General features: G+C 41.7%; 4 protein-coding genes and 1 long non-coding RNA gene across 7 annotated transcripts; 3 read left to right on the forward strand and 2 right to left on the reverse strand.

Annotated features, from left to right (window-relative positions):
* Window positions 1–3,356, forward strand: LOC102713448 (serine decarboxylase 1). Its single transcript, XM_015833732.1, has 5 exons — window positions 1–418; window positions 1,731–1,962; window positions 2,069–2,262; window positions 2,346–2,479; window positions 2,591–3,356. The coding sequence occupies exons 1-5, from the start codon at window positions 76–78 to the stop codon at window positions 3,161–3,163; spliced, it is 1,476 nt and encodes a 491-aa protein (XP_015689218.1). The 5' UTR covers window positions 1–75; the 3' UTR covers window positions 3,164–3,356.
* Window positions 3,357–6,563: 3,207 nt separating this feature from the next.
* Window positions 6,564–8,307, forward strand: LOC121053488 (RING-H2 finger protein ATL74-like). The gene has a single exon (XM_040520466.1). It carries the CDS (start codon window positions 7,412–7,414, stop codon window positions 8,126–8,128), a length of 717 nt encoding a protein of 238 aa, XP_040376400.1. The 5' UTR covers window positions 6,564–7,411; the 3' UTR covers window positions 8,129–8,307.
* Window positions 8,308–11,754: 3,447 nt separating this feature from the next.
* Window positions 11,755–14,317, reverse strand: LOC107303665. Of its 3 annotated transcripts, none has more exons than XR_001549607.1 (5): window positions 14,284–14,317; window positions 14,085–14,133; window positions 12,838–12,922; window positions 12,427–12,516; window positions 11,755–12,122 (listed from the first exon to the last, which is right to left on the reverse strand). It is a non-coding gene; the product is annotated as an uncharacterized LOC107303665 (long non-coding RNA). The 3 variants fall into 3 exon arrangements; XR_001549608.1 differs by lacking the exon at window positions 14,284–14,317 and adding an exon at window positions 14,224–14,247; XR_001549609.1 differs by lacking the exon at window positions 14,284–14,317 and adding an exon at window positions 14,212–14,229.
* Window positions 14,318–15,630: 1,313 nt separating this feature from the next.
* On the forward strand, window positions 15,631–16,380 carry LOC102713718 (histone H3.2). Its single transcript, XM_040520467.1, has one exon. It carries the CDS (start codon window positions 15,744–15,746, stop codon window positions 16,152–16,154), a length of 411 nt encoding a protein of 136 aa, XP_040376401.1. The 5' UTR covers window positions 15,631–15,743; the 3' UTR covers window positions 16,155–16,380.
* Window positions 16,381–16,876: 496 nt separating this feature from the next.
* Window positions 16,877–25,190, reverse strand: LOC102713990 (protein FAR1-RELATED SEQUENCE 7-like). Its single transcript, XM_040520614.1, has 5 exons — window positions 25,141–25,190; window positions 23,496–23,599; window positions 19,617–21,823; window positions 18,887–18,985; window positions 16,877–17,634 (listed from the first exon to the last, which is right to left on the reverse strand). The coding sequence occupies exons 1-5, from the start codon at window positions 25,188–25,190 to the stop codon at window positions 17,626–17,628; spliced, it is 2,469 nt and encodes an 822-aa protein (XP_040376548.1). The 3' UTR covers window positions 16,877–17,625.
* Between the last annotated feature and the right edge of the window lie 925 nt (window positions 25,191–26,115).

Raw genomic sequence — 26,115 nt, forward strand, 5'->3', positions numbered from 1 at the left:
TTCCCCCATTTCGTCTCCGGCTCCGAGGCGCTCCCAAATCTGCGCGACCCGCCGGCGGCGGCGGCGACGACGACGATGGTGGGGAGCGTCGGGAACGGGCTGGCGGACCTTGGCGCGGCCGTTAACGGCGCCAGGGGGAAGGGGATGGGGATGGAGGTGGGGATGGGGATGGGGATGCTCCCCGGGGCGGCGGAGGCGGCGCTCGCGATGGAGGTGGAGGCGGCGGCGGGGGAGGAGGATGGGGTGGAGTCGCCGGGGAGGAGGGAGATCGTGTTGGGGAGGAACGTGCACACGGCGTCCTTCGCGGTGAAGGAGCCCGACGCGGACGACGAGGAGACCGGGGAGCGGGAGGCCGCCATGGCCAGCGTCCTCGCGCTCTACCGCAAGTCCCTCGTCGAGCGCACCAAGCACCACCTCGGTATGGCCCCCTGCAGCCTTCTCACCCCCCTCGCGTTCGCTCCTTGGTGCTTCGTACCCGATCTGGTTGGTTCGTGGCGGCCCGATCTGAAATGTGCGTGTGGGTGGGGGCGGCGATTTGGGGCGGATTGAGCTGCCCTGTTGCTGTCCAGATTGCGACATTCTGGGTGTCGTCTTGTGCCGTTACATTTTTATTTGAAGAAATTATCACGTAAAATTCTGCATTTACGTAGTTGCGCCGTGCAAATGCGTCGTTGTGTCTTGAAGCGAACAGGGGAGCTTCATTCGGGTGGTGATTGCACAGTTCTTTGTGCGTAACATGTTAGTGGGAGTGCGGTTTAGAAACAATTTGCTTAATTTGATTTTCGCCGTTTCATTGGCATGTGAGCTCCTATATTTTTATAAAGGAATGATTAAAGGTTCAGCCGTTCAGTTGCACAATGTATAGGCTTACACAAGCGCAATGCTGCTCAAATACCACGGCATCTGTTGTGGAATTGATTTTGATAATTGAAATGTGGCTGCACAAATGAACGCCGAGGACACACTGTATGCAAGGGTGCATGTCCCCTTTTCGTGGTTGAGAAAAAAGTGGCACCTTTTATCAGCAGCCTGATCTTGACCCTTTTTTATGTAAATCAAATCGCAGTTGGTTAGCCAGTGTCAACTTAGGCATGTGCATGTAATAAATGACTATTTGTTTATTCAGAGATTTCTTCACAGAGAGTAATTAAGGTATGTCCATGTTGGATTGGTAACTGCAAATCTGCAAAGTATATGCATGCACTCGTTCTGTTGCCATTACATTTACTCTTGAGTTATTATGAAATGAACATCTATTGTGAAATTAATTAACCCCTTTCACAAAGTTTCTCCTACAACTCAACTGATTGCACATTGCCGAAGTTATGAACTGTTCAGCAATGAAGGATCTGGAAATTCTTCAGTAGAATAACTATGTTTGTCCTGCTTTTTTTTTTCTCTTGGGGGTGTTGTTTTAAATAAAGGCAAGGCAGCTCTGCTAGTCAAGCTATTGCTCCAAAATGTGCATAGGATCTACTACCTCCATCCCATAATATAAGGGATTTGCATATGCACTTGTATAGCCAAACCCCTTATGTTTTGAGAAGACGGAGGTAGCCCTGTTTTTTGAATAAAAAGAATGCTGTGTAATGCCAACAATATTTCACTTAGAAAAGGGTAGTATAGACATAGAACATGGAATCCAGTTGGATAAACTGACCCGATCAAATCTTGCATCATCCTTCTTCCTTTTTGAAACTAATCCCACATGTCCTTTTGTTTTCATTAAGGTTACCCATACAACCTGGACTTCGATTACGGTGCACTTGGCCAGCTGCAGCACTTCTCCATCAACAACCTTGGTGACCCCTTCATCGAGAGCAACTATGGTGTGCATTCCAGGCAGTTTGAGGTGGGAGTATTGGATTGGTTTGCTCGCCTGTGGGAGCTAGAAAAGGATGAATACTGGGGTTACATTACAAACTGTGGCACAGAAGGAAACCTGCATGGTATTCTTGTTGGGTTAGTACTTGAAGAGACCTTTTTCAAATTGCCATGTTTGTTTTGGTGAGCATGTCATCTCTTTAGAATCAGTATTAATTCTTCTCTTCACCAAATTGTTTCTCAGGAGAGAGGTATTCCCTGATGGAGTCCTGTATGCCTCCCGGGAGTCCCACTATTCAGTATTCAAAGCAGCAAGGATGTACAGGATGGAATGTGTTAAGGTGGACACCTTTATTTCTGGGGAAATAGACTGTGAAGATTTCCAGAGAAAGTTATTGCTTAACAAAGATAAACCTGCCATTATTAATGTGAACATTGGTGAGCTTGATCTCATTCCTCCAGCTCCCAGCTTAGTTTTTTTTCTGCATATGTTTCTGTTTCTAAACAATTTTAACATGCAGGGACAACTGTTAAGGGGGCTGTTGATGATCTTGACTTGGTTATTAAAACACTTGAAGAAAATGGCTTCAAAGATCGGTTTTATATCCATTGTGATGGTGCTCTTTTTGGACTGATGATGCCATTTGTTAAGAAGGTAATTTATTCCCACTAAGTCATTACTGTCCTTATTTGTTGCATGGTTATCCTGAATGGTTTTAGATAGTTCATTCTCCTAATGTGATATGTATGTATATGTCTTCATCAGGCACCTAAGGTTTCATTCAAGAAGCCTATCGGGAGTGTGAGTGTCTCCGGGCACAAGTTTGTAGGATGCCCCATGCCATGTGGTGTCCAGATAACAAGGTTGGAGCACATAAATGCTCTTTCTAGCAATGTGGAGTATCTGGCATCAAGAGATGCAACGATCATGGGGAGCAGGAATGGCCATGCTCCAATCTTCCTCTGGTACACTTTGAACAGGAAAGGCTACAGGGGCTTTCAGAAGGAAGTCCAAAAGTGCCTGAGGAACGCCCACTACCTGAAAGATCGTCTCAGGGAGGCTGGAATCGGCGCCATGCTCAACGAGCTCAGTAGCACCGTTGTGTTCGAGAGGCCAAAGGACGAGGAGTTCGTCCGAAGGTGGCAGCTCGCCTGCGAGGGTAGCATTGCTCATGTCGTGGTGATGCCCAATGTGACCATTGACAAGCTGGACTATTTCCTGAACGAGTTGAGGGAGAAGCGGGCGACCTGGTACCAGGACGGAGGGATGTGCCAGGCTCCCTGCATTGCCAGAGACGTAGGCCAGGACAGCTGCCTCTGCAGCCTCCACAAGAAGTGAAACTTACTACTACAAAGGCGTTCTGCACTGTAGGTTTTATGTGTTGTCGTGAGCTAAGTTAGTACACCTGTTGTCTTGCGTTGTACCGATGCCTTGCTGTATGTAATAATTTGTTATGCAGTGCAGCTTATATGTTGTAGTCAGGACATTACAGTAAAATTGGTGGGATGAAACTTGACATCTTCTTTGCCTCTTCTCTTCTCTACCTAATGTGACAGCTACAGTTCCATTGCAAAACTCTTCGATGCTTCTGCAGAGACTGTAAAATCTGTAGAACGAGAGGGATATCCTTGGACAGGGAACTAATACAGTCTGAGGCCGTCAGATTCTGTTGATGATTTGCATGCTTGCTTTGAACTGATAGAAGTGAGTCAGACTGACTGGCGCTATACATCCCTGCCTGCCACATCTTAGCCATAATTCCTTCCTTTAATTAAAGTGGAAGGTTGCAAGCAAGACATCACCACTTCATATTAAGTGGGCGGATCCAGGTTAGTAGGTAGAATTGTGGAAGTTTAAACTTTTGCATCTTTTGTTCAACATGAAACTTTTACTGCTCTTGATTGTAACTTTGACATCTTACATTCTTACCTTCGTTTTTTAAAGGCTTCCAGGTTCCAGCAGATATTCACTGTCAAGAGAGCTGAAAAGTCTAATTAGGCCTAATGTGGAAACAAGTGGGATACTGGACACTGGTAATCCTCAATCTTGTCTATAGTTGGCACATCATGTTGGTATCCACGTTGAGATCTTGACCTGCCACTATAGCCAAAAGGGCAATCTTTCTACTCGTAGTATCAGATAAGACTGGAAGCTTTGCATGCACTAATATATTATTCATCGTTATCTGAACTCGATCTTGAAAGCTCAACAAAAGCAGGTGATTTCCTGGATATGCATCACTGATTGGATTAGCTTTGCATGTTACTCCTATTTGTTAAAGCAATTTCAATAGTATAGCCAACTGCTAGCTCTAATTCATATACAGTCAATCTAATAACCAATTCATATAATAGTTAGCTACTAAACATCAATACATGGCGCCACATGTCATACATATATTTTGTCTTGGAGTCCATGTGCAGCTGGCTACAAATTAGTAGCTCACATCTATTCTCTCTCATCTCTTATCTTTTTAAAATATGTTTATAGCTGGCTAATAGCCTGCTATTGAACTTGCTCTTATCCTACTTGTTTATTAGGAGGGATAGCTGGAGATTTAGGAGTAACATTAGCACGTTTTTTAGACGAAGTCATATGATCCTACATGTGGATTTTTCATATTTTTTAATTGGAAGTCTACTAAAACCAGGATTCTAGGCTTTTACAGTAATTATAAAATAGTACTAGTTGCGAGCATTTCAACAGCTAATCTAAATTTGGTCATCTATATTTTTATTTAGATATCTAAAATAGGTTCATCTTTAATATCTCTTTATACTTTAGCAGATCATCCATATATGACATCCTCTATATTTCTTTAGAGAATGGAGAGAGAACATCTAAATATAGAGTTTTTCTCTTCTAATATGATAACATCTAAAATTAGAGGATGAGATAGATATTCTGTTGGAGCTCATTTTTTATCTCTCATCCTCTATTTTCAGGATGTAGGATGAGATGTAGGATGAGATAGATGAACTATTAGGGATGCTCTAACAATCAGACATTGCTTGCAGTATTAGATGCTAGAGAGAAAACAGAATAAATGTTAATGGCATCTATCACTGTCACATTCTTGATTAGCGACGGTCGTTATTTGTTTCCTGTACGTAATGTCGTTAATAATATCCTTTCGTTTTAGCCTTAAATTCTAAGCTTTGTGGGCCAGCTGCAGCCACAATCTAACTGCTGAGTGCGTCTCTATTTATTCTCCATTTGCTCCTCTTCGTTGTTGGCCATGTCAGAAGTATTGGAAGGATAATCTTTTTTAAAGTGTACATGTCAACTTAAATTTGCTGAACAAGCAATGCATGAAGCAGCGGATATAGTGCGGTGTCTAAAGGATTAGATAGGAACAGCGTTGGATCTTACACTTATTAAGCTAGTTCAGAATGCATATGCTCGTTCTAATCTGAATATTTTCTTAGTTTTCATAATCTTTGCAAAAAAGCAGAAAGATGATATCTTTTTTATCAAGATGTGATAGATGGATTAGGATGTGATTCGAAGTCACTTACAATACAAAAGGTTACCTCGAGCTTTAGTTTTGTTGCTTTCCTCAAAAGTAATTTCATTTGTTGATAAAGTAACCACAGGCAATGATTCAGAAATCAAATGAGTGAAGTAATACAACTTGATTTATGGATCATTGAAATTATGTTTTGAGTATGATAGATAGGTTTTAGGGACAACTTGGAAAGATGATGGCCTAATGACTTACTCGTAGATATCAACAGCGTCATCTCCAGACACCACGGGGTAGGGTCTTAGTGTAATGTGCTTGTGACAAACATTCCTTGAGCTACAGCCAACAGATGCTAGTATATCCCTGCAATGACTGCTCCTTTATAGATCTTCTTGCTATTCCGTAGCTATTGACCAGTAATTAAAAGTACTTTATCATTTGCCTAAACAGTAACCACACGTTTAGTCCTGCGTCTTGTAAGCAGGATTAGTAACTGTTGATGGCCTGACCAACCAATGCTAACGTGACAATTATCAGGAGTTTGTCAGGTCTCTCTGATGGAATCAGGTGCTCTCAGAATGGAGGATGGAGGGTTAAACATTTGCCACTTGCAAACATGATGCATGATTGGTATTTTACCGCCGCCTGATCAATTCATCAGTATTTTACCGCCGCCATGATTCTCGCTGAAGATATGATTTAATATTTTTAGACAAAGCAAACTTTACTAATCATAGATAATTATATCAAGGTGATATAATTAGTTTAAGATCACTCGGGGTATCTGTGTAGCTAGAACATGGGGCATCAATTACTGCAACTCAGCCCCCAGTTAGTTCCTTCACTTTCACTAGTCTAGACTGTAGTTGTTTTTCCTTCACAGCAGGACATGATTTTTTTTATATTGAGAAAGCTTTAAATTGGCAGTATTATATAGGGAAAATGTTTTCATCACTCGCTTAGATATCACTTATTTCTTGCATATCATCAAAATAATCATAAAATTAAAAAAAGATAAAATAAATTAATATGAGACATATCACTCCACAAACATGCAAATTCAAATTCGATTTCTACAAGTTATAAAAAAATAATTTTAAATATGCACATACTAATTTCAGTTTAAATTTTTTTCGTTTTAACTTGTAGATGTCAAAATTGAACTTACATGTTTTTGGAGTGATATATCTTAAATTAATTCATCTTGTAATTTTTTTTATTATTTAAGTGACATGCAAGAAATGAGTAAATATCCAACTGAGTGATAAAAATCCATCTCTGCATTACATGGCATGTTTAGCCCTCAGTGCCTCAGAATCCTGGTTTTTCATAATTCAGGTTCATGGAATGGACAACAGGAATTGCAGTGATGTCTCATCTTGAAGACTCAAAGACCATGTCCATCTGCTCTGTTTCCTGGACCAGACTGACTATGTTTGACCCCAAATATTCCACTTGGCCATGAATCTAAGCCAAACAAAGGTCAAAGATACATCCTCCCCCAGACTGCCAAGATGGCCTTTTTTTTCCTCTCTCTGTCTCTCTGCAAAAAGAGATGCAACTACACTCAAATAATTCAGTGTCCTCTCCTTTTCTAATCCTCTTGTTGCATGTGTGCTATGCCTCTTTAGCCCTTACTTTACACCAGTATCAATATCATCAGGCAGACAGGATCTGGTGCCACAACACTAGCTAGTGCCCCTCTGATGCCCAGAAAGCCACCACACTGTTAATCAATCAGGTAGAGAGAGAGATTGAGAGCCTCATCACCCTACTGATAAATATGCTTGCTGTTGCTACTAGTAGTGATTAGCATTCTGACCTTTGCATGCCCAAAAGCCCCTGCCCCCATTGGCTCCCTGCTTACTCACTACTAGTAATAATTATTACTAATCTGTTTTTTTGCCTCCATTGTTGCAGTTGATTAGTGCCTATATATACTTGCTCAGGTTCAGCTCATCAAAGACTTACTAGTTACTACAGACTTGCACAAGTTATAGTCTTTGTGTTCACAAGAACAACTGAACAGGAGGGTTACCAAAGCTGTGATTTTGATTAGGAAGGACCACAGATTGGTTAGGGATTAAGCACTGCATAGAGGTTAAGTGGAAGGAAGAAGCATGCAGGGTGGTATTGAGAGTGAGAGCGTGAGGAGGTTGTTGATGCAGAGAATGCAGCAAGGGTACGTGTACTCGAGGAGGGCGCTGCTGCTGGCTCCGGCGTACGGCCACGGGGAGAGCTCCGGCGGGGCGAGCCAGGGGATGCTGGCCGCGGCCGGACAGGAGGCGCCGGCGGCCGACGGCGGGGCGGGCCCCGCCGGGACGAGCAGCTTCGACGCGAACGTGGTGATGATCCTGGCCGTGCTCCTGTGCGCGCTCATCTGCGCGCTGGGGCTCAACTCGATCGTGCGGTGCGCGCTCCGGTGCTCGACGGGCAGCAGCCGGGCGATGGCGCCGCCGCCGCCGCCGCCGCCGCCGGCGGCGGCGCAGCAGCTGCAGGCGGCAGGGGTGCGGCGGAAGGCGCTGCGGGCGATGCCGACGATGGTGTACTCGGCGGGGCTGCGGCTGCAGGCGAGCCCGGCGTGCGCCATCTGCCTCGCCGACCTGGAGCCCGGCGAGCGCGTGCGGGTGCTGCCCAAGTGCAACCACGGCTTCCACGTCCGCTGCGTCGACCGCTGGCTGCTGGCGCGCTCCACGTGCCCGACGTGCCGGCAGCCGCTGTTCGCCGCGCCGGGCAAGGCGGCCGGCTGCGACGACGGCGGCGCCGCGGCGCCGGCGGCCCGGCCGTTCCTCGTGCCTCTCCGGGCGGAAGGCTTCGTCACGCCGTACGATTTTTAGACTTTGGACAAATATATATAGTTAGTTAGTACTGCATTAATTAACTCGAGGTTAATTCTGTGATATTTCGCTGTAATTGTAGATAAACAAGATTTCTATTAGGCGTATTTACTCAAGGTTTTGTACTCTAGAGAATATTCACTCGAGGTTAAACAACATTTGCTCTTATTTGAACTCATGCATGCATATGTTTCTCCTTCGGAAGGCAGGATTTTTCACGTGAAACGATTCAATTCCTCTCGATTTTTAATGGAACTAGAAAGTATGTGCGTTGCGTCAGTTCAAATTAATTTTATAATGTAAATTAAAATAAAATTTAAAAACAAACTGTGCAACGAGTTAGGAATAGTAAATTGAGTTCAATATATAATTAAGTTGGGAAGTATATGCTATATCGGAAAGCTTATACTTAACAATACTAAATTGTGCTCAGTCTCGTAAACAAATTAAAGGAGATGACTGGCATTTCGACAGCAAAGTAAGATGCAAAACAAATCTTTTTATGTCATTTTCAAATAAGTTCTCCGAGTTATATTCCTTTTTATCTTTTTATCTGGTACAAACATTTAATTTTAAACAATGTATAATTATCGGTAACAAGAACTTTTTAATTTCTAACTTTTTACCTTTCTCCCTTTTTTTTTGTCCTCTCTTTTTATTCTTCTCCCTTGTGCAAACCTTATATATTGTACAATTCTTCAACGGTGAACTGAAATTTAAATTAGACGTGAATGTCACTTCCTATTGAGACGTTAAATTAGACGTGAATGTCACTTCCTATTGAGACGAAGCATATGCTTAGTTTCCTTTAAAAATGTAGAAACATAATCCTAACGCTATAGTGATTTTATTTTTGTTTTTAATTGCATTTCCACTTAATTATTTTCAAAAATATTAAAGATAAATTCGGCTAGCTTATTCAGGAAAAAAAAACTCTGCTGGAGATTGTGATCAAACCCACAATCTCTCGCTCTGTTCGTTGGCTGGCTAGCCAAAATTTAAAATACTGTGCCGAAAGTTGGGTTCAAGCCCACGACCTCCAGTTTGGTAAATAATGCCCTATCCATTGGGCTAATAGCGAATAGCGAGCACGAGTTGTATTAAATTAAATACTCAGGTGATTCAGCCACAAAAATTAGTCACTAGATTCGGCCACAACCATGATGGACGATCGATAGATGCCTTCCGTATTTTCATAATAGTAGTAGATTTATCCAAAACAAATAGGCCAAATGGTAATTTGATCCCAGGGACGTTTGGTTCGTGGTTATACGTTGTCAGATACTTGATAAACCAAGCGTTTGATTTATTGCCACACTTTTTTACAAGTCATCGAATCTCAGCCGGGTACCAAAATTTTACTATCTGGTCATTCCAGTGGCATACCGTACCTTACTGGAAACATAGAACATTTGAAATTTTCGATGATATCATAACATTTCGAAAGAACTTTTTAAGAAAAAAACTATCATGATTTTTATTATCTAATCTGTATATTTAAAACGACATAGATCTTCAATTTAAGTATTTCTTTGATTTGTAGAAATACAAATAGACAAAATAATAACCTATGACTAAAACATTTATTTTTGGACTATTTGCAATTTATGAGCCAACATTAGAAAATAAACAAGGTTGAAAAAAAATAAAAGCTAGTTATAAAATTAACTCTTTAAAATTAATGTTTTGGCTACGGCTGATAAGGCAACAATTAGATAGCGAGAGCGTGACTTTTGTTTTCAGGGTTAGAAAGTAATGTTCCAGTGTCGCCAAAGAAGATCAGCAAGTCATTGACTAGCGACCGTGAACGAGATCATCAAATCGTCTTTATTCTCCTCAGTCGTTAACGAGAACGAATGATCATGGGTCTATATTACTCCCTCCGTTTTTTTTATTTTTAACGTCGTTGACTTTTTAAATTTACGTTTGATCATTCGTCTTATTTAAAAATTTTATTCAAATACATAAAATTATAAATTATACTTAACATTATTCTAAACTTAATTTTAGTAGGCTTGCGTGTGCTTCGCAATGCTCTCCCATTCTATGCGATAGTTTACTGGTACCTCAGTTCCGAAGTTTTTGTTGATTCTGGTCAAAGCATGCACACGAGAGTAAATAAATTGGGATTATAAAAGGTTAGCCCACAATGTGCTCATCAGCTCATGTGCTCTAATGATGTTAAAACAGTGATGTAATCATGTTAATTGCAATGGAAAGGGTGTTTTCGGGAAATATACTTTCAGAAATATGCAGTGCCTTGGTGCAGTGTGTTATGTGTACTTAAAGTTGCATTAGCCAATAGCAGTGTCGAGAGGTGCTATCATAAAAGTGCTCGCTCCGTTCCGTAATAAATCTATTTTTATATTATTTATGTTAAACGTGTGATCTTTCCGTTTTATTTAAAAAATTATGGTTAGTATTTTTTTATTATTATTAGATGATAAAATACAAATAGTACTTAATGTGTGATTATTTTTAAATTTTTTATAAATTTTTTAAATAAAATAAATAATCAAACGTTAGACATGAAAATCTATATTGGAATATTGGAACGGAGGTAGTTTATAATTGCGTGGTGAATGCAGGGCAACCGAGATGATCACCACTAGCTTCGGCTAACCAATCATGTTATTGACCGGAGGAAAATGTCTTCAGATTCCGATGGCTCCTGCCTGCCCTTTCAGATGAAAGGGACATTCCAGAGGCAAAACCACCCAACGGTGTAGGAAATCTCGAGATCAGCGATGGCACACCAAGTGATTTTTCCTTCGTTATCTAAGAAGTGAATAATTCTATATAACCAGCTATATCGCAGGTTGATTACTTAGCTCCCTCCTAAACTGTCAAGTATGCCATTTAACTCCCTAACATTTTCAATACCATTTACATAACCCTATCGGCCGGATGGTTTACAGAGTGATTTTGCCATGGTGGTACGCTGAGCTGGACCTTGCTACGTTTGAGTGGGCTAAGGTGCAGGATTGATTTGCAAGTGAGAAGCAACCTGATCGGCCGGAACTCATCGCAGCCATCACCTCCGAGTTGTCAGAGTGAGAGAGAGAGAAGAGTTTAACCAAACACAAAAACATCTAACAGATGCCACACCCTATAATAATTTACTCTGTGCTTAAAAAACCATTATTTTTAGCGTACCTCACATATACCTATATAAATCTACAAAGATTAAAATATTTTTTTACTTTTTATAACTCATTGCATTCGTTCATATTTTTACAAATCTAATGTTTTGACCTTTACTTTAACAAAATATAGTAAATATTGTTGAAAAAATAAAGCCTCCGTGGATGCTAAAAATAAAATCAAAATCTTTTTGAGACAGGTGGAGTGTACGTTTGTATCTCACTGCTAAAAGGAGGTTCAGCACTGCCCATGCCTTGGCATTTTCATTCGTACTGTGTCGTACACGGAAGATACTACAACTAGCGTGCATCAGTGCATTACACGAATCGGACTGTTGCCATCAGCATGAGAATGAAAATGCTAGAGTGAGTGCAGGGCACTGGGCACACCGATAGACCACCATGATCCACAACGTTACACCACTGAAAACTGAAGCAATTTAAGCAATGGGAGAATCGTGACAAGCATATGACATAAACTGATTTAACGGAAAACCATCATAGTAGCAATATTATGGAAAAGGCAGTAGCAGCATTCCGTGCTAATTCACAATCTGGGGGTATTTCAATTATGAACCATCAGGAAAAATAAGAAACAAGACTGAACTACTAATGCGGTACGAACCCAGCTGTAGAGAGTTCAATGCCTCAGGCAGAAATAAAAGTAAATTGGCGGTTGAAAAACTGTCGTGTTACCCGACAGGCAAAACTTCGTTTCTTACAGATATTAAGCACCTGACATGTCTACAGGGCACATAAACGCGATATGATTATTCTCACTTTTGAGTAAATGGTAGCAAGAGATAACATTTTCCATGTCATTTTAGGCTATCAAAAAGCTTCTCAGCAACCTGCGTGGTGAAAAAAAAAAAAAACATCAGCAAGTTAGTTTTTATGATTAGCCACCAGGAACCAGAAGAAAATAGAACATATAGCCATATGGGTCACCAATTTTGGTGGATCTTATTAAGGTGCCGGTCAAGATTGAAGTAGACATTAAATGGCTTGTACATCTCTTTCAGACGTAAGTAGTACTCATACTATTATCTACCAGAGCAGTTGGCTGGGATTATTTGAAGGTTCAAATGAAAAGAGTGGATTTTTTGGATCAACAATAGAGTCGAATACAAGTGCATGCAAGCAAGGAACACTCACGCTTTTGTCGACACATTTCCAGTAATCGAAGTATTGACCAGTACAGTGCTTCTGGCCAGTCTCATCATCTTCAATTCTCTTGACACATTTCTGTGCACAACATAGAGTAACATAAGATCAGATCCAGTAGCACCAAAAGTGCATAACAGATATTCAGAAAGCAAAGTAATCTACAGTAATATAGAGAACATGGAGTACTTCTTCAAATGATGCTAGGATCAACCACAGTTCGATAGTGGAACTGAAACATTACAATTGTGAGGTTCAAAAGCACAAAAAGCCAATGGTAACTGTTGGATATTATTAACACAACCAATAATTCTGTCTAATTGAGATAACTAGTCATGCTACTGGGCACATAAATCACGAATACAAAATGAGAGTTCACAAACATATAGAAGATCATATTACCTGATATTCATACCATTGGGACACACACTTAGCCTTTGATCGGTCCTCTAGGAGTGCCTTTGGGTCAGACACCTCCTCATCCGCCCTGAATTAGAGTACAATTCAGGATATATAATTAAAAAAATCACACTGGATATGTTCTATAACTATCACAAATATCATCGATGCAAAAACCATAAAATGCTTAACACGTTTCCAAATTCAACAACCAGGAACTGGTATATATTCCAATGAACTAAATAATAAGGTACTAAATTTGGAACTAAGGTACTAAATTCAACAGCACTCTCTATCGTAGGATAAAACATGGATGCAAAACCAAGAATATGATACAGTATTACAGTCAGTTTGATCTAATGAGGTTAAAGCAACTCAAGTTGTTCAGAATCAAGTAAGTTGCATTTTAGCCATTCTAGAGTTATTTGATGTGTGAACACATGACACACAAAGACAAGAAAACAATTAAAAAACATTCCGAGTTTGTGACTTGTAAACGGGTGCCAGTATCAATTTTTTTTTCTTTCAATCTTCAGAATCAGTTTCCTAGTGAAGTGATCATCACATAGCGTTCGCAAATGTGCTTTGCTAAAGTATGGCCCAAAACAATTTTATGGGCCACTATCAATATTTGATGCTTTCAGTCTTCAGAATCGGTTTCCTACTGAAGCTATCATCACATAAGTCTTCGCTGATGTGCTTTACCATAGCATGGACCAAAAGAATTCTAAGCGTTAGCATCATAGTGCAGATGTCGACAGAAACTAACAGGAATTCAAGACAATGCTGAGCTTCGTGAATGCCAGGCGAACTGGAGGCAAGTGCCCCGCAGCCAGAGATGTCATAGCATAAACACAAACACGAAGGGCGGGATGATCAGAAAGGAATGAACCAAGAATTCTCATTTATTCACTATATTCAGCCTACCCCTATCTACAACGAACGCAAGAATCACGCATCTACATTTATTCATGAGCATACAGCATTACAGCAACGCCGTGCCTCTGCAATTCCCCATGACAAACTTCTGGCCTAGAAATTTAGCTGGAGAGCAACCGCTCCTCCGATCATGGCGCCCGAGAGGCCGAACCATCGCGAAGCCAATCCCCCAATGACACATGGGCATGGCATGGTCGCATAGCACACAGTGCCGCGATCCGTTCCAGACAAACAGGAGACCGATCGATCGACTACCAAGCGGGGCACGGAGACAAATGGATGGGCACACGGGGACGGATCAGATCACTCACATGCGCGCGAGGTGGCCGCCGGCGACCCCGAGGGAGATCCGGATTCGAACTGCAAGAGAACGGCGGCGATCAGAAAGCGGGAAAAGAAAAACGAATATTAAAAAAAAACAGCGAGCGGATCAGAGACAGAAGACACGACAAGGGGAAGGAGGGGTTGCGGTTGGAGGGATCGGCCGGATCCGGCGGCGGGTGGGATTACCGGAGGGGAAGGAGGGCGGCGCGGCGAGGGCGGAGGCGGGCGGCGAGATTGGGAGGCGAGGCGAGGGGAGGAGGGGTGGTGGTGGGTGAGGTGGAGAAGAAGGCTCGATCCGGACCCTTGGGTGGGCTGGGCTGGGCTGGGCCCTGTGGAGTGTATTTGGGCCGTACATGAGAGAGGTCAGGGTCAGGGTCAGGGCTGGCACCGGGGGATGGCCATGTGTTGGGCCGAATTGTTGGGCCGTGTATGGGTGGGTCTGCAAAGAAGAGGATGAAACAGTTATGGATTTATGGCCATGTTTCTTTTTATTTTTGTTTTCCTGTATTGTGATTGTCAAAACCTGGATTTTTTTTTGAAACTTGGTTGTGGATTTGGACATTGATACGGACTAATTATACGATTTTTGTGTAATGTTCGTTGTGATGGTTTTAAAAGATCATCACTTAAAATCCGTAAAAGAACAACTCTAATCCTCAATATGTGGAGTCCAATCGTTGGAGTTAGTCAACAAAACTCTAGATTCACCAAACTGCCCCCATGGATGTGTTCCAAGCAAGTATTTTCCTTTGAACGGCTAGGCATTGGTTTCTGAGATTGCAGATCTAGCTAAGAGCTTGTAAAATTACAGCATATGCATATGGATGCTTTATTAGTTATATCAAAATTGGTGTCATCAGTTGGATTTTTCGTGAAAAAGGAAAAACGACACCTTCAAAATTTTTATATATGTGTTCTTAGCAATCTAAAGATGGAAAAATAAACTTTGATAAAAACACTAAATTTAAAAATGAGAATTCAAAATTTTCCTTATGAGCATTATAACTTATTTATTTCAATAAAATTTAAAATTAGTTTTTAATGTAAAAAAACAATTTTAGAAGTGAAGCAAACCGTAACTTGTTCTCACGGTTTATTAGAAAATGAAGCCTCAATTACAGTATTAGCAGAGTTCACACCTTTTATTTTTTAAACAAAGCGCCTAAACTCGTACTAATATTTCCAAATTTTTACTTTTACCATTTCCCTCCATCACTATTCCATACCGCGCGCGCTCTCCCTCGTACCTCCCTCTCCCTCCCTCGAAATCGAAACGCCAAAACCGAAGCGGCAAACCAAACAGCACACGCAGCCGCGGCCACTGACCGGTGGGCCTACCGATCCGCCCCACCCCAACCCCAGCCAATCAGAGGCCACCGACCCCACAGCCACGGATCGCCGCCCCGCCCAAACTCATCTCCACCGTCCGTCCCCCATTCGACGCCTCCCCGTCCTCGCGCCCATCCGCTCCCCCCAAAAAACAATCCCCATCTCCCCTCCTCCTCCTCCTCCTCCCTACAAATACCCGCCCAAATCCTCCGCTCAAATTTCATCCAAACTCGCCTCGAATCCGCCCCGAATCGAAGCCTAGCCTCGCCTCGGAACGCTCCGGCTCCGGCGAGAGAGAGAGAGAGAGAGAGAGAGAGATGGCCCGCACGAAGCAGACGGCGCGCAAGTCGACGGGCGGGAAGGCGCCGAGGAAGCAGCTGGCGACCAAGGCGGCGCGCAAGTCGGCGCCAGCGACGGGAGGGGTGAAGAAGCCGCACCGCTTCAGGCCGGGCACCGTCGCGCTCAGGGAGATCCGCAAGTACCAGAAGAGCACGGAGCTGCTCATCCGCAAGCTCCCCTTCCAGCGCCTCGTCCGGGAGATCGCGCAGGACTTCAAGACCGACCTCCGCTTCCAGAGCTCCGCCGTGGCGGCGCTGCAGGAGGCCGCCGAGGCCTACCTCGTCGGTCTCTTCGAGGACACCAACCTCTGCGCCATCCACGCGAAGCGCGTCACCATCATGCCCAAGGACATCCAGCTCGCGCGCCGCATCAGGGGCGAGAGGGCCTAAGGCTTGCCCGCCTCCGGTGCCGCCGCCTCCTCTTCGATCCGGGTGCCGCTTCTTCTGTGTTCTTAGCAGCTGTCACGCTTTCAGATTTGAGTACGTAGATTAGGAGATGTGTGTTCGTCGTCGGGTTAGATGGGCAACCTGGCGTTTGTGTTGTCTTCTGATGCTGTAATCATGGTGGTCTGCTAATCTTAATGGAAATGCTGTCGTCCCGATTGGTATTTCTAAATGATTCGTGCAAACTGGAATTCCATTTTGTTCTTGCTAATCTTGGCGGATTCTGTTGAAGAATGTGTTGGACCTGGTAATCGCACTGTTTTGTTTTCAAATAATAAAAGTATAGTTTCAGTAGGGTTGGGTTTGCATTCTACGGACAAGTCTATTATTTCCTTAGTTTTACGGACAAGTCTATTATTTCCTTAGTTTTATATTATAAGATTTGTATGTGTGTTAATAAATCTATGCAAAACATATATTGATATATAGATGAATCTAATTAATTCTAGAAAGTTTTAAAATATGGAACGAGTTCTTTTATACTATCTGGTTTTTCATTGTTTGATACTATTTATGTTTAATGTTTGAGTAATTTAATTATTATTTATTTTATTGTTAAGTGAATTTTAAGAATGATTTTAAAATTTTGTAAGAAAATTTGAATAACATAAATGATTAAACATATATCAGCACATAGAAGATTCAGAGGGAGTACTTGCTTCTGATGGAATTGGTTAGATTTAGGCAAATCAGCAAGAGATTAACTAATTCGACAAAAACAGATACATCTTCTCACATTTGTACAATCAAAACACAAGTTCGACTGGCTGTCCAGCTTGTACAAATGGGCTTTATGCTATTGCCATTCCCATAAAAATTCATAATGGCATACTAAACCTGCAGCTCCAAGAGTAGCAGGGTTCTAATTTTTCCCCATCCACGAGACTGACATAAAGAACAAAGGTACCATCTCTACGCTGTTCTACAGACTAGTCCTACATGGTTGATATACAGGCTACAAAATAATCGACAATGTTGCAAAATCTGACAATTGCAAGAGAGCTACTCCTACTATAATACTTCGTTCATGCCTTGCCCTGTTGCACCGGACTGACGATGGATCGGATGTGCTCTGAACAATGTCCTTGGTATGTCAATTGCTGAGCGATATGTGGGGAATATCTGAATTTAACCATTCAAATTGCTAGCCGACGCAACATCTAGTGGCTGTCTGAAACCTGATGAGCTATCACTGTTAATCGTCAGATTAGGCTTGCTGCTTTGCATGGCTTGCACATTCTTCATGATGGATGTACACAGGGAAATGGTTGTTCGTAGCCTCAGTTACTGACTGATCCCTACGACAAAAGAATTTGAGAAGTCGATTGATCTTCAACAGGGCCAGTTCTATTCCGAGAATTATAATGAAGATTGAAACAAATGTGCTCCATGACTTTCAATAAAGCTGTTTCTTTTTTTACAAGCCCTGAAAAGATGGGACAATAAACAGCAGAAGTTAACTACTAGCAACTTCATCCATTAACTGCTTAACGGTGAAGAAAGTAGTGACATGGGCCGATTAACAAAAAGCTCACTTTAATTAAATCTTGCCAATCCATATAAAGTTCCAGCCACACCGGTATGTAGCTACAGCCATAATTTATTTACTTATTATTGCAAATTGTGACTTCAGGAAATTATGAATAAAAAACATTTCTAGCATCTTCACCTAACACACACAGATTATATAAATATATAATCATCTATACGTGTGCTACACAAATAAGACAAGTCAGCTTTCTTTCTTTGATGAGAGAGTACAAGACAATTTTGCGGTCTTTTTTCTAGCACAAATTGATCATATATTTACACAATGTCATGCGTAAACGTACCTTGACATGATCTACTCTCTCTGTTACATATTATACGATGTTTTCATCCTATCTAGATTTATATATGGATTAATAAATATATATATTCTATATATGCTAAATTCAGCATCCATATTAATCTAGGTAATACCAGAATATCTTGTAATTTGAAACAAAGATAATGCTTTTATTAGTTTTTTAGACCTTTCTAAGTTGCCAAGAGCAAGATCTAAAGTGGGAGCAGCTACACAAGAGTAAAAACTAATATGCCATGGAACCACTGCTGATCTTTTTTATTTTTAAAATTTTTTTAATAAATAATTTTATTAGTAAACCTCGGGGGAAAATATTTCCACCATATGAACCTTTTGACAACACTGGTATGGGTGACGTGGTAAGACAACGCTGTCACACAGCATGGTTGATGTGACAGACTTGTCACGCCAGTATCAGTGGTGTGGCAAGACAATACTGCTACGTCACGGATAATGGCGTGACAAGCTTCACACCAAAAACTCTGCGTGACAGTGTTGTTTTGCCACACCAATATTGGTGGCGTGACCAAAAGGTTCATCCGGTGAAAATAGTTTCTTCCTAGGTTTAGTAATAAAATTATTTATTAAAAAGGTTTAAAAATAAAAAAAATTCACTACTGCTCAACTGAACTGTGGAAGAGATAACTGTTAAACCTAACCAATTTATACCTGTTAATTATGTTTGGTTGTTACTTGATGGCTGAGAAATATGGTATGCAGCAAAACCAAGTTCCTGAAAGCTATGGCCTCATAAGTAAAATTTTCAAATTCAGATACGGTGCGTGGGGCACCATTTCTTTTCAGGAAGAGAGTGATGGGCAATGGACATTACTCTTGATACAGTAGGGAAGCTTGGGCATGAGCCTGGTTGTTGCTGCACTCCTCCATAATTCAGTTGCCCCATTGGAAATGGATTAGAAATGTCAAGCCCCTGAATATGAAAAAGGAATTAAACATTAATCAATATGTTATATACAATAGTCAATACCAGGGTTAGAACTTAGAACAGACTGCACAACTTCAGGTACATCTAACATGGCTTGATGAAATGGCCCGAAATTGAAATGTTGGACTAAACATTGCTAAGGCATGAACTATTGTGAATTCAAGATTCTGCAGCCCAAGATACCGTTAATCATAGTCCTGTGACATACTGCCAGTCATGAACTTATGACTGACTACAGTCCGTGGGTGGTGGTATGTCATGGACTTTTAATAAAAAAAAAACTCTGCAATGAAGAACTTAATAGTTGTGGAAGCCCTTAGGAAACATAAAATTGAAATGAAAAACAACTCGTCCAATGTCAAGTTTAAATAGAAAAAGGGAAAGAAAACTGATGTTACAGGTTTTTGTAACTGATCCCAATTTTGTAGGGAGTTCATATGAAAAATCTGACAGGAATTCTCAATTGAAATTACTAGCAATAATAGGATAGTTGGGGATTCACATAAAGCAAAGGTTGTTGATTTCACCATCAACTGGCTATTTTTTAGAATAAAATCATCGTGATTACTATTACAATGTGCCATCACCATATAATGAACAATAATGCTGAGATTACCTGAAATAAAACATTTCCAGGTTGAGCAGCATCCAACATGGTATATTGCATTGGGGATTGTTCTAGCTGCACTTTCTTGTCTTTTTGTAAACCTTTCTCGATACAACCTTTTCGTTGACTTTTGGTATTATGGCCTTTCTTTTTTCGTCTCTTCAGTCTTGTGCTACTTGAATAATCCAGTGCTCTTTCTAATTCATTGTCAGTACCATTTGCAGATGACGATATCGTTATATCCTCAACATCAGACTGAGGAGCCGACGCATCAATGCTTGTTTGTTTCTGCAGGATTTCTTCAATTTTCTTACCCAGTTCTACTGAACATTGATCTAACACTCTGTATGATTCCTCGCATTCTGATGCTCGAGCAACAAGCCTAACATATACTGGACACAAGTATTCATAGCGGCTAGAAAATTCTAATGTGGTATCTGCCTGAACCTTTCGACTTTCAACATGCGGTGCAGTCAAACACCTCCCATATTTGGTCCATCGCTTCAGGAGGTACCTATCAGGCATATACTTTATGTCCATTGTATCTAAAACTTTCAAGGCATGACTACACAAGAAACCAAGTGTCTCAAACTTCCTACATGAGCATGTAACTGTCTGTTCACAAGGGTTTCCATGAACTTTATACTGTCTTTCTTTCTCAAGAATCGCAACAATATATTCACGGTCCGGACCACTTTCATCACGACTCACAATGTATGCTGACTGAAACTCTTCGTATTCTTCTTGGAAGAGCTGAAATATCATACCAGTATAAGCCTCGGAAGCTTGTCTCAGAATAGGAGCTCTAATCTTGAAGTCCGGTAACTTAAGCCTCGAGCTAAATTCGACCTCCAATTCTCTGTACCGTCTATCATTGGCCACTTTCTTAAGATGCTTTAAGAAAGAAATAATATCCACATCAGATTTCAAATAATCCCGAACATCAGAATGTAGGCGTTCATTTAATTGCGTGTTCTTCATCCCAGCTGAAAATATCCACTTTGTGTATGGCCTAGCCCACTTCTCTTTTTCTTCAAATACATTCTTCAACCACACATTATTATGAAGGTTATATTTACTGATCATAGCTTCCCAAGCAGCAAAAAGCTCCACCTCCTCCTCGTAATCATTGATGCATGCCTTGAATTCCCTTATGAAACCACAATCCCCTCTAGTGAGGTGATTGAGGTTACCTTTTGCAGACTGCTTCAAGTTCCATGTACATATGGCATGGCATGTGTCAGGCATCACCAGTGAGATAGCCTTTGCTACAGTTGAGCCTTGGCGTGAAAAGACAGTCTGTGGTGCTCTTCCAGACATGGCATGCAAGAAGGTCTCAAACAGCCACTGAAATGATTCAAGGCTATCATCATACATAAGTGCCATTCCAAGCAAAACTGTCTCCCCATAATTGTTAAATCCAACAAAAGAAGCAAAAGGTCGGAGGCTCATGTTGTTTCTGGAGACAATATCAAAGGAAACAACATCACCAAATTGACCAAAATCAATTACCATCTTTGCATCTGCCCAGAAAACGTTTGTAACTTTATCTTCAGCATCCAGCTGTACAGCATGATAAAATAAAGGATCTGTTCGAGATTGATCTTGGAGGTAGTTTAACAGAGCACTGGCTTCCCCACGCTCAGTTTCCCACTGCCTCCTAGTTTGCAGAGAGCGTTGAGAGCCTTCTATGGAATTAATAGCTTTCTCAGCAAGAATGGAATTTCTGTTTTCAGGTTCGCTGGCATGTGTCACACTAGCAGAGTTATCAGCCTCGGAAGACTGAACATCACTTAACTTTCTTTGCAGTGGATTTGCACAGGATGGAACAAACAAGGTGTGATTATGCTGTGCCTCGAAAGCATACACCTCATACTTTGAAGTATCATTTTTGCGCCTGATGACTAAATTAGCGTGGCATCCTGTTCTTGTATCAGGCTGTGGAGTCCTCGTATGGTTGGTTCGTTTATCTGGGGCTTTGAATCCTTCCCTCGAACATACGAACTTTCTAGAGGTTATTTCACCAGTTTTCCTACTTTTGTTTGCATATTCTCTTCGGACACTGAACCCCAACTTCCATGCATGGTACCGATAGAATTCATATGCGTCATGTTCAGAGGCGAACTCTTGACCCAACCATGGTGTATAATCCCCAGTCCCTGCTTGAAGATTGGGAATGCTTGGACCTGCTTCTCTGTCGTCAACAGTTGTGCAACCTATAATATTTCAAGAAGGAAAACATTTAAATCTATAATCATGATAAAAATTCAAACTTGTCTGAATAGGAGAACTGAAAATTAACAGGTCTGATCAATTACAAACTCATGCGCAGAAATAATGGATATTCTTGTGGTTATCAAGTGTGGCATGGTTTTTTTACTTAGCACTATTACCATTTCACAACAGGTAATGAAACAGCCTGAATAATCCTTTGACTGGCAATAGTGCAGAATTGCAGGATGAAACATCTTAATTGCATTGTACATTCCTTGAGGAGCAGTAAAAAAAACCAATTCCTTTTTATTCTCTCTGTAGCTTTGAGTAAAACGGGTCAAATTTCATACACTATTGAGTGTACAACTAGGGCTTGAGCTTACGCACACACCAACAACGAATCTCATACCCTAAAAAAAGAAGTAAAAATGATACCCATAGGGACGTACAAATCGAATGCTACAATTCGAGCAACCAATCCGGTACTTCCTCCGCTTAAACTCCAAAGCCATCGATCGACAGGCGCGACGCCCGAGCAGCTTGGGGTTTCTCACATTTGAACCCAAAAGGAACAAAAACCCGAGCAGCTTGGGGTTCGGTAGAGAGCAAAGGGGGGCGCGGAGAGAGAGATAGAGAGAGAGGGAGACCTGAAGGAGCGGGCGGAGGAGGAGGAGGAGCAGGTGGAGGGTGGGAGGTTGGTTCCGGCGACGGCGAGCTCATCGCCGGCGGCAACGGGCGGCGCGGCGGGGTGGGGGGGGGGGGGGGCGGGGCAGGGCTCGCGCCGCTCGCTCGCGTCTTCTGTCCTCTTCCCTTCTCCCTTCGGCGCTGCCTGCCTACGTGGAGTCCACCTGTAATGGGCCGAGTCAGCTAGGCCTATAATGGGCCGGTGGGTACTCACGAGTGCTTTTCGGCCTATTTTCTATTGGGCCGGGATATCCGATCCGCCGAACTGTTTCGACGGCTACGCTGCGTTCATTTTTTTTTAAGATAAAAGATTATCTGATTTTTAATATATTATTTAATGGTGTAATTTATAGAATTAATTGCTATAAAGTGTAAAATCTATTTCAAAAATATGAGATAATAAACTATTATATAAAAAATTTAAAAAACACTCATTTCAGCAATTTGTGAAGCGTACGTCTAAAAACCGAGAAATAATTTGCACTTTAGCAACCAAAACGAATGCAGCCATATGTTACACACCACACTGTTTTGAGACGACGATGGATGGATGATAGAAGAAACTGGGCTCGTGACAAATATTCGAAGCATAAATGGATAAATTAAATATTCTAAAGTATATTAATTGATTTAAAAAGTTTTGCTGGAAATGTCGACGACCGTTTTTAAAACGGCATGTCGTTTAGAAGTTCGAAAAGCGCGTTTCATTAATCATCTCAAATGCGAAATCTCTTAGCGTCATCAGCTGGGAGATTTTCTTTTCGTGAGATCAAAATGCCTACTGCATTGGTGTTGCAGAGGTCGGAAGAAGTCAGAGCTACTTCAGCCGTTCGATTTTTGCCGCGGAGTACAGCAGCAGTAGCAATCTGGTAGCAGGAGCAGGAAGCACAACTTGCTCAAGGACTTTACACGGAGAGAAACCCTGCATCAGCATCAGTTTGAAAATGCTTAATTGCTTGGCTGTTAGCTATAATAACCTCACATGCGTACATGACGACATAACGGGCCTGTTTGGAAAAGCTTCTTCCAGCTGCAGCTTCCCCCAAAAACTGCTTCTGCCAGACGGTCCCAAACGGTCCACAGCGTCTGAGAGTCTGTAGATACAGATTCCAGAAAATGAGCTAAGAATCCAGAAACCGAAAAAGCTGAGTTTAGAAGCTTTTCCAGATTCTCAGAAGCTGGCTACCAAATAGCTGCTTATAATCTAAAACTCTCCAAACAGCCCCAATGTTCCATGTGGAAATAGGATAGTATATTCTCATATCAGCTACAGTCACATATGGCCTAATTTTATCCTGGAACGTTGGTGGCTGCACTGGCCACTGAGAATCACTTTTCTAACACTGGCTGAATCTTTTGTGCACCCGAGAGGCCGAGAGACACTGTGCTACAACCACCTCTGAATCCTCTGATTCTTGTCACATTTTCCAGCATAAGCGCTACGTTTTTTTGGTGCTTGCAAGCTCAACTATTTGTTCAGATCCACGCTACATTATTCAGTTCAGACTAGCAGACGAGATGTACGTGTTCTTCAGGCCATGCACAATGCATCACCCTGTCGAGTAGCTCAAGCTCTCCACAGGAGCAGCAGCTCTGGATGTGCCATCTTGGATGGGACCGTATCTCCACAAAACCACTCATGTCTTACAGAAGGCATGCGTTCCTCATTAAAGTGTGAATGGCGGTCCCTCGACGGTGATGGATAGGGAAGAGCAGGGAGCATACCAGGGTCTAATCCGGCGCCGCCTGACCTTCCTCTGCCGTCGTCTGGCACGCCCGGTCTTCCTCCGTCGCCGCCTGCTCGCTTCGGTGTCGTCCGACTTCCTTTCGCTGTCGTGACGCGACCTCCGTCGTGCTCCACCGTTGCGACCGTGCTCCACTGCCAGGACGCGCATGCCGAGCTCTGTGACATGGATTCATGCTGCTGCCAACGTCGACGAGAAAGAGAGAAGAGAGGTGAGAGAGAGGGCGCTAGAGAAAAAGATAAAGTTAAAGCTTTTATGGGACCCACCTCAAGCAACCAGCAGTGTGTGATGAGTGACTTCATCCTAAATGATATGTCTTTTTTCTCTAAAACAACTCCATCAAGGAGTCTATATTGTTCATATTGTTCGTGCCCTAAGTTCTTCTCTTCCTCTTGGAACTTGGAGCAGGAACAAAGCTTCTGAAGAATGCAAGAAGCATCCAGCCGCATATGCATCCTGGTGATGATCCTTCTTTTGTGCTAGGACCTAGGAGCTAGGAGGGGAGGTTAGGTTAGTCATCTCTCCCTTTTCAGGGAGATCAACTTTTGAATCTAACTTTTGAATCTGCAAGTGTTTTAATAGTTAGCTAAATGGCTTAGTCAATGATCACTTGCCTAACTTACTGTGATAATGCAGCAATCAGAGAAAAGAAACCTGAAGAAGAGGAAGAGGAAGAGTTCAGGTTGCCCTTTGTTTGTCGTGAGCACTATAGTACTTTCAGTTGGCACACACCACCAATAGCAGCAGTAATGGATAACCAACTAACTATCCACCACTAACCACTTGATCTAAGCTAAAGCCATTGTCACAAGCTCGATTCATAGTAAAATTAACCACAGCTAACGTAACGTGTTTGTCAGCCCTGGTGCTCAATGATGCAAGCAACCAACCTCCTGTCATTGCTGCAGGATCGTATGAGATCACTCAGTGTCACTGCCATGATCGTACAGTCAACGTTACATATTTGACAATGAATTGAGGGCTTGACTACTTGAGCTGCGTCTGACTTTAAATTCTAGTAGAAGTTACTTTTACAATTCTTTTTATGAAAATAAAAATGATTTACATCTCCTATCTTTATCATTGCGTACACAACCAACGAGTTCTGACTATGAAACAAAAGAGCAGAATTTTATATATTCAAGGATTTTTTTCTTCTTTTCCATCTCCTTGCCTTTTTTTTCAGAAAGTTGAGAATAAGAAATATAAAGAAGTCACTGATCTCGAACTACCCACTCCACTCCACTCCAAAACATAAACACTTTAGAATTTAAATCCTGGACCATAATATAAACACACATTTTACAATACAGTGTATCTCATCAATCACTTCCATTTAAGTTATTTTTCTCTCATTTTATCTCCGTTATCCTTTTACGTTAATTTATTAAAACACACCGTAGTATTTTTCGCTCAAATCCTAGTAGAATGTAGGGGCTATTTATTTGGATGGGCTAATCCATAAGTCCTTTCACTTTAGCCCCTTTTAGTCCCTAAAATACCAAACATGAGAGACTAAAAGTAACTAAAATTATCTAGTTCCATAGGTCCATATGGGAGGTGCTAAAAGGGACTAAAGACCTATATTACAACTAATTTACTGCTCTAGGCCTATAGCTATGTGTGTGTGCTGTGTCTCTAGGGGTTGTTTAGATGGGGCTAAACTTTTTAGCCTCATGTCACATATGATGTTTGGATACTAATTTGAAGTATTAAATATAGATCAATAAAAAAACTAATTTCATTAATGAGAGCTAATCCGCGAGATAAATTTTTGAGCCTAATTAATCCATAATTAGTAAATGTTTACTGTAGCATCACATAGGTTAATCATGGATTAATTAGGCTCATTAGATTCGTCCCGC

The sequence above is a fragment of the Oryza brachyantha genome, chromosome 2, assembly GCF_000231095.2.
Source record: "Oryza brachyantha chromosome 2, ObraRS2, whole genome shotgun sequence".
Lineage (NCBI taxonomy): Eukaryota > Viridiplantae > Streptophyta > Magnoliopsida > Poales > Poaceae > Oryza > Oryza brachyantha.

Excerpts from the sequence above, each read along its gene's own strand:
- LOC102713448 (XM_015833732.1), top strand. The coding sequence starts at position 76 with ATGGTGGGGAGCGTCGGGAACGGGCTGGCGGACCTTGGCGCGGCCGTT. Across the intron at positions 419-1,730 it reads GCGCACCAAGCACCACCTCG|GTTACCCATACAACCTGGAC; the intron begins GTATGGCCCCCT and ends GTTTTCATTAAG. Across the intron at positions 2,480-2,590 it reads TGATGCCATTTGTTAAGAAG|GCACCTAAGGTTTCATTCAA; the intron begins GTAATTTATTCC and ends TGTCTTCATCAG.
- LOC121053488 (XM_040520466.1), top strand. The coding sequence starts at position 7,412 with ATGCAGGGTGGTATTGAGAGTGAGAGCGTGAGGAGGTTGTTGATGCAG.
- LOC102713718 (XM_040520467.1), top strand. The coding sequence starts at position 15,744 with ATGGCCCGCACGAAGCAGACGGCGCGCAAGTCGACGGGCGGGAAGGCG.
- LOC102713990 (XM_040520614.1), bottom strand. The coding sequence starts at position 25,190 with ATGGCAGTGACACTGAGTGATCTCATACGATCCTGCAGCAATGACAGG. Across the intron at positions 23,600-25,140 it reads TCCTGCAGCAATGACAGGAG|ACTCTCAGACGCTGTGGACC; the intron begins GTTGGTTGCTTG and ends CTGTATCTACAG. Across the intron at positions 21,824-23,495 it reads CAGGCCCGTTATGTCGTCAT|GTTGCACAACTGTTGACGAC; the intron begins GTACGCATGTGA and ends GAAATATTATAG.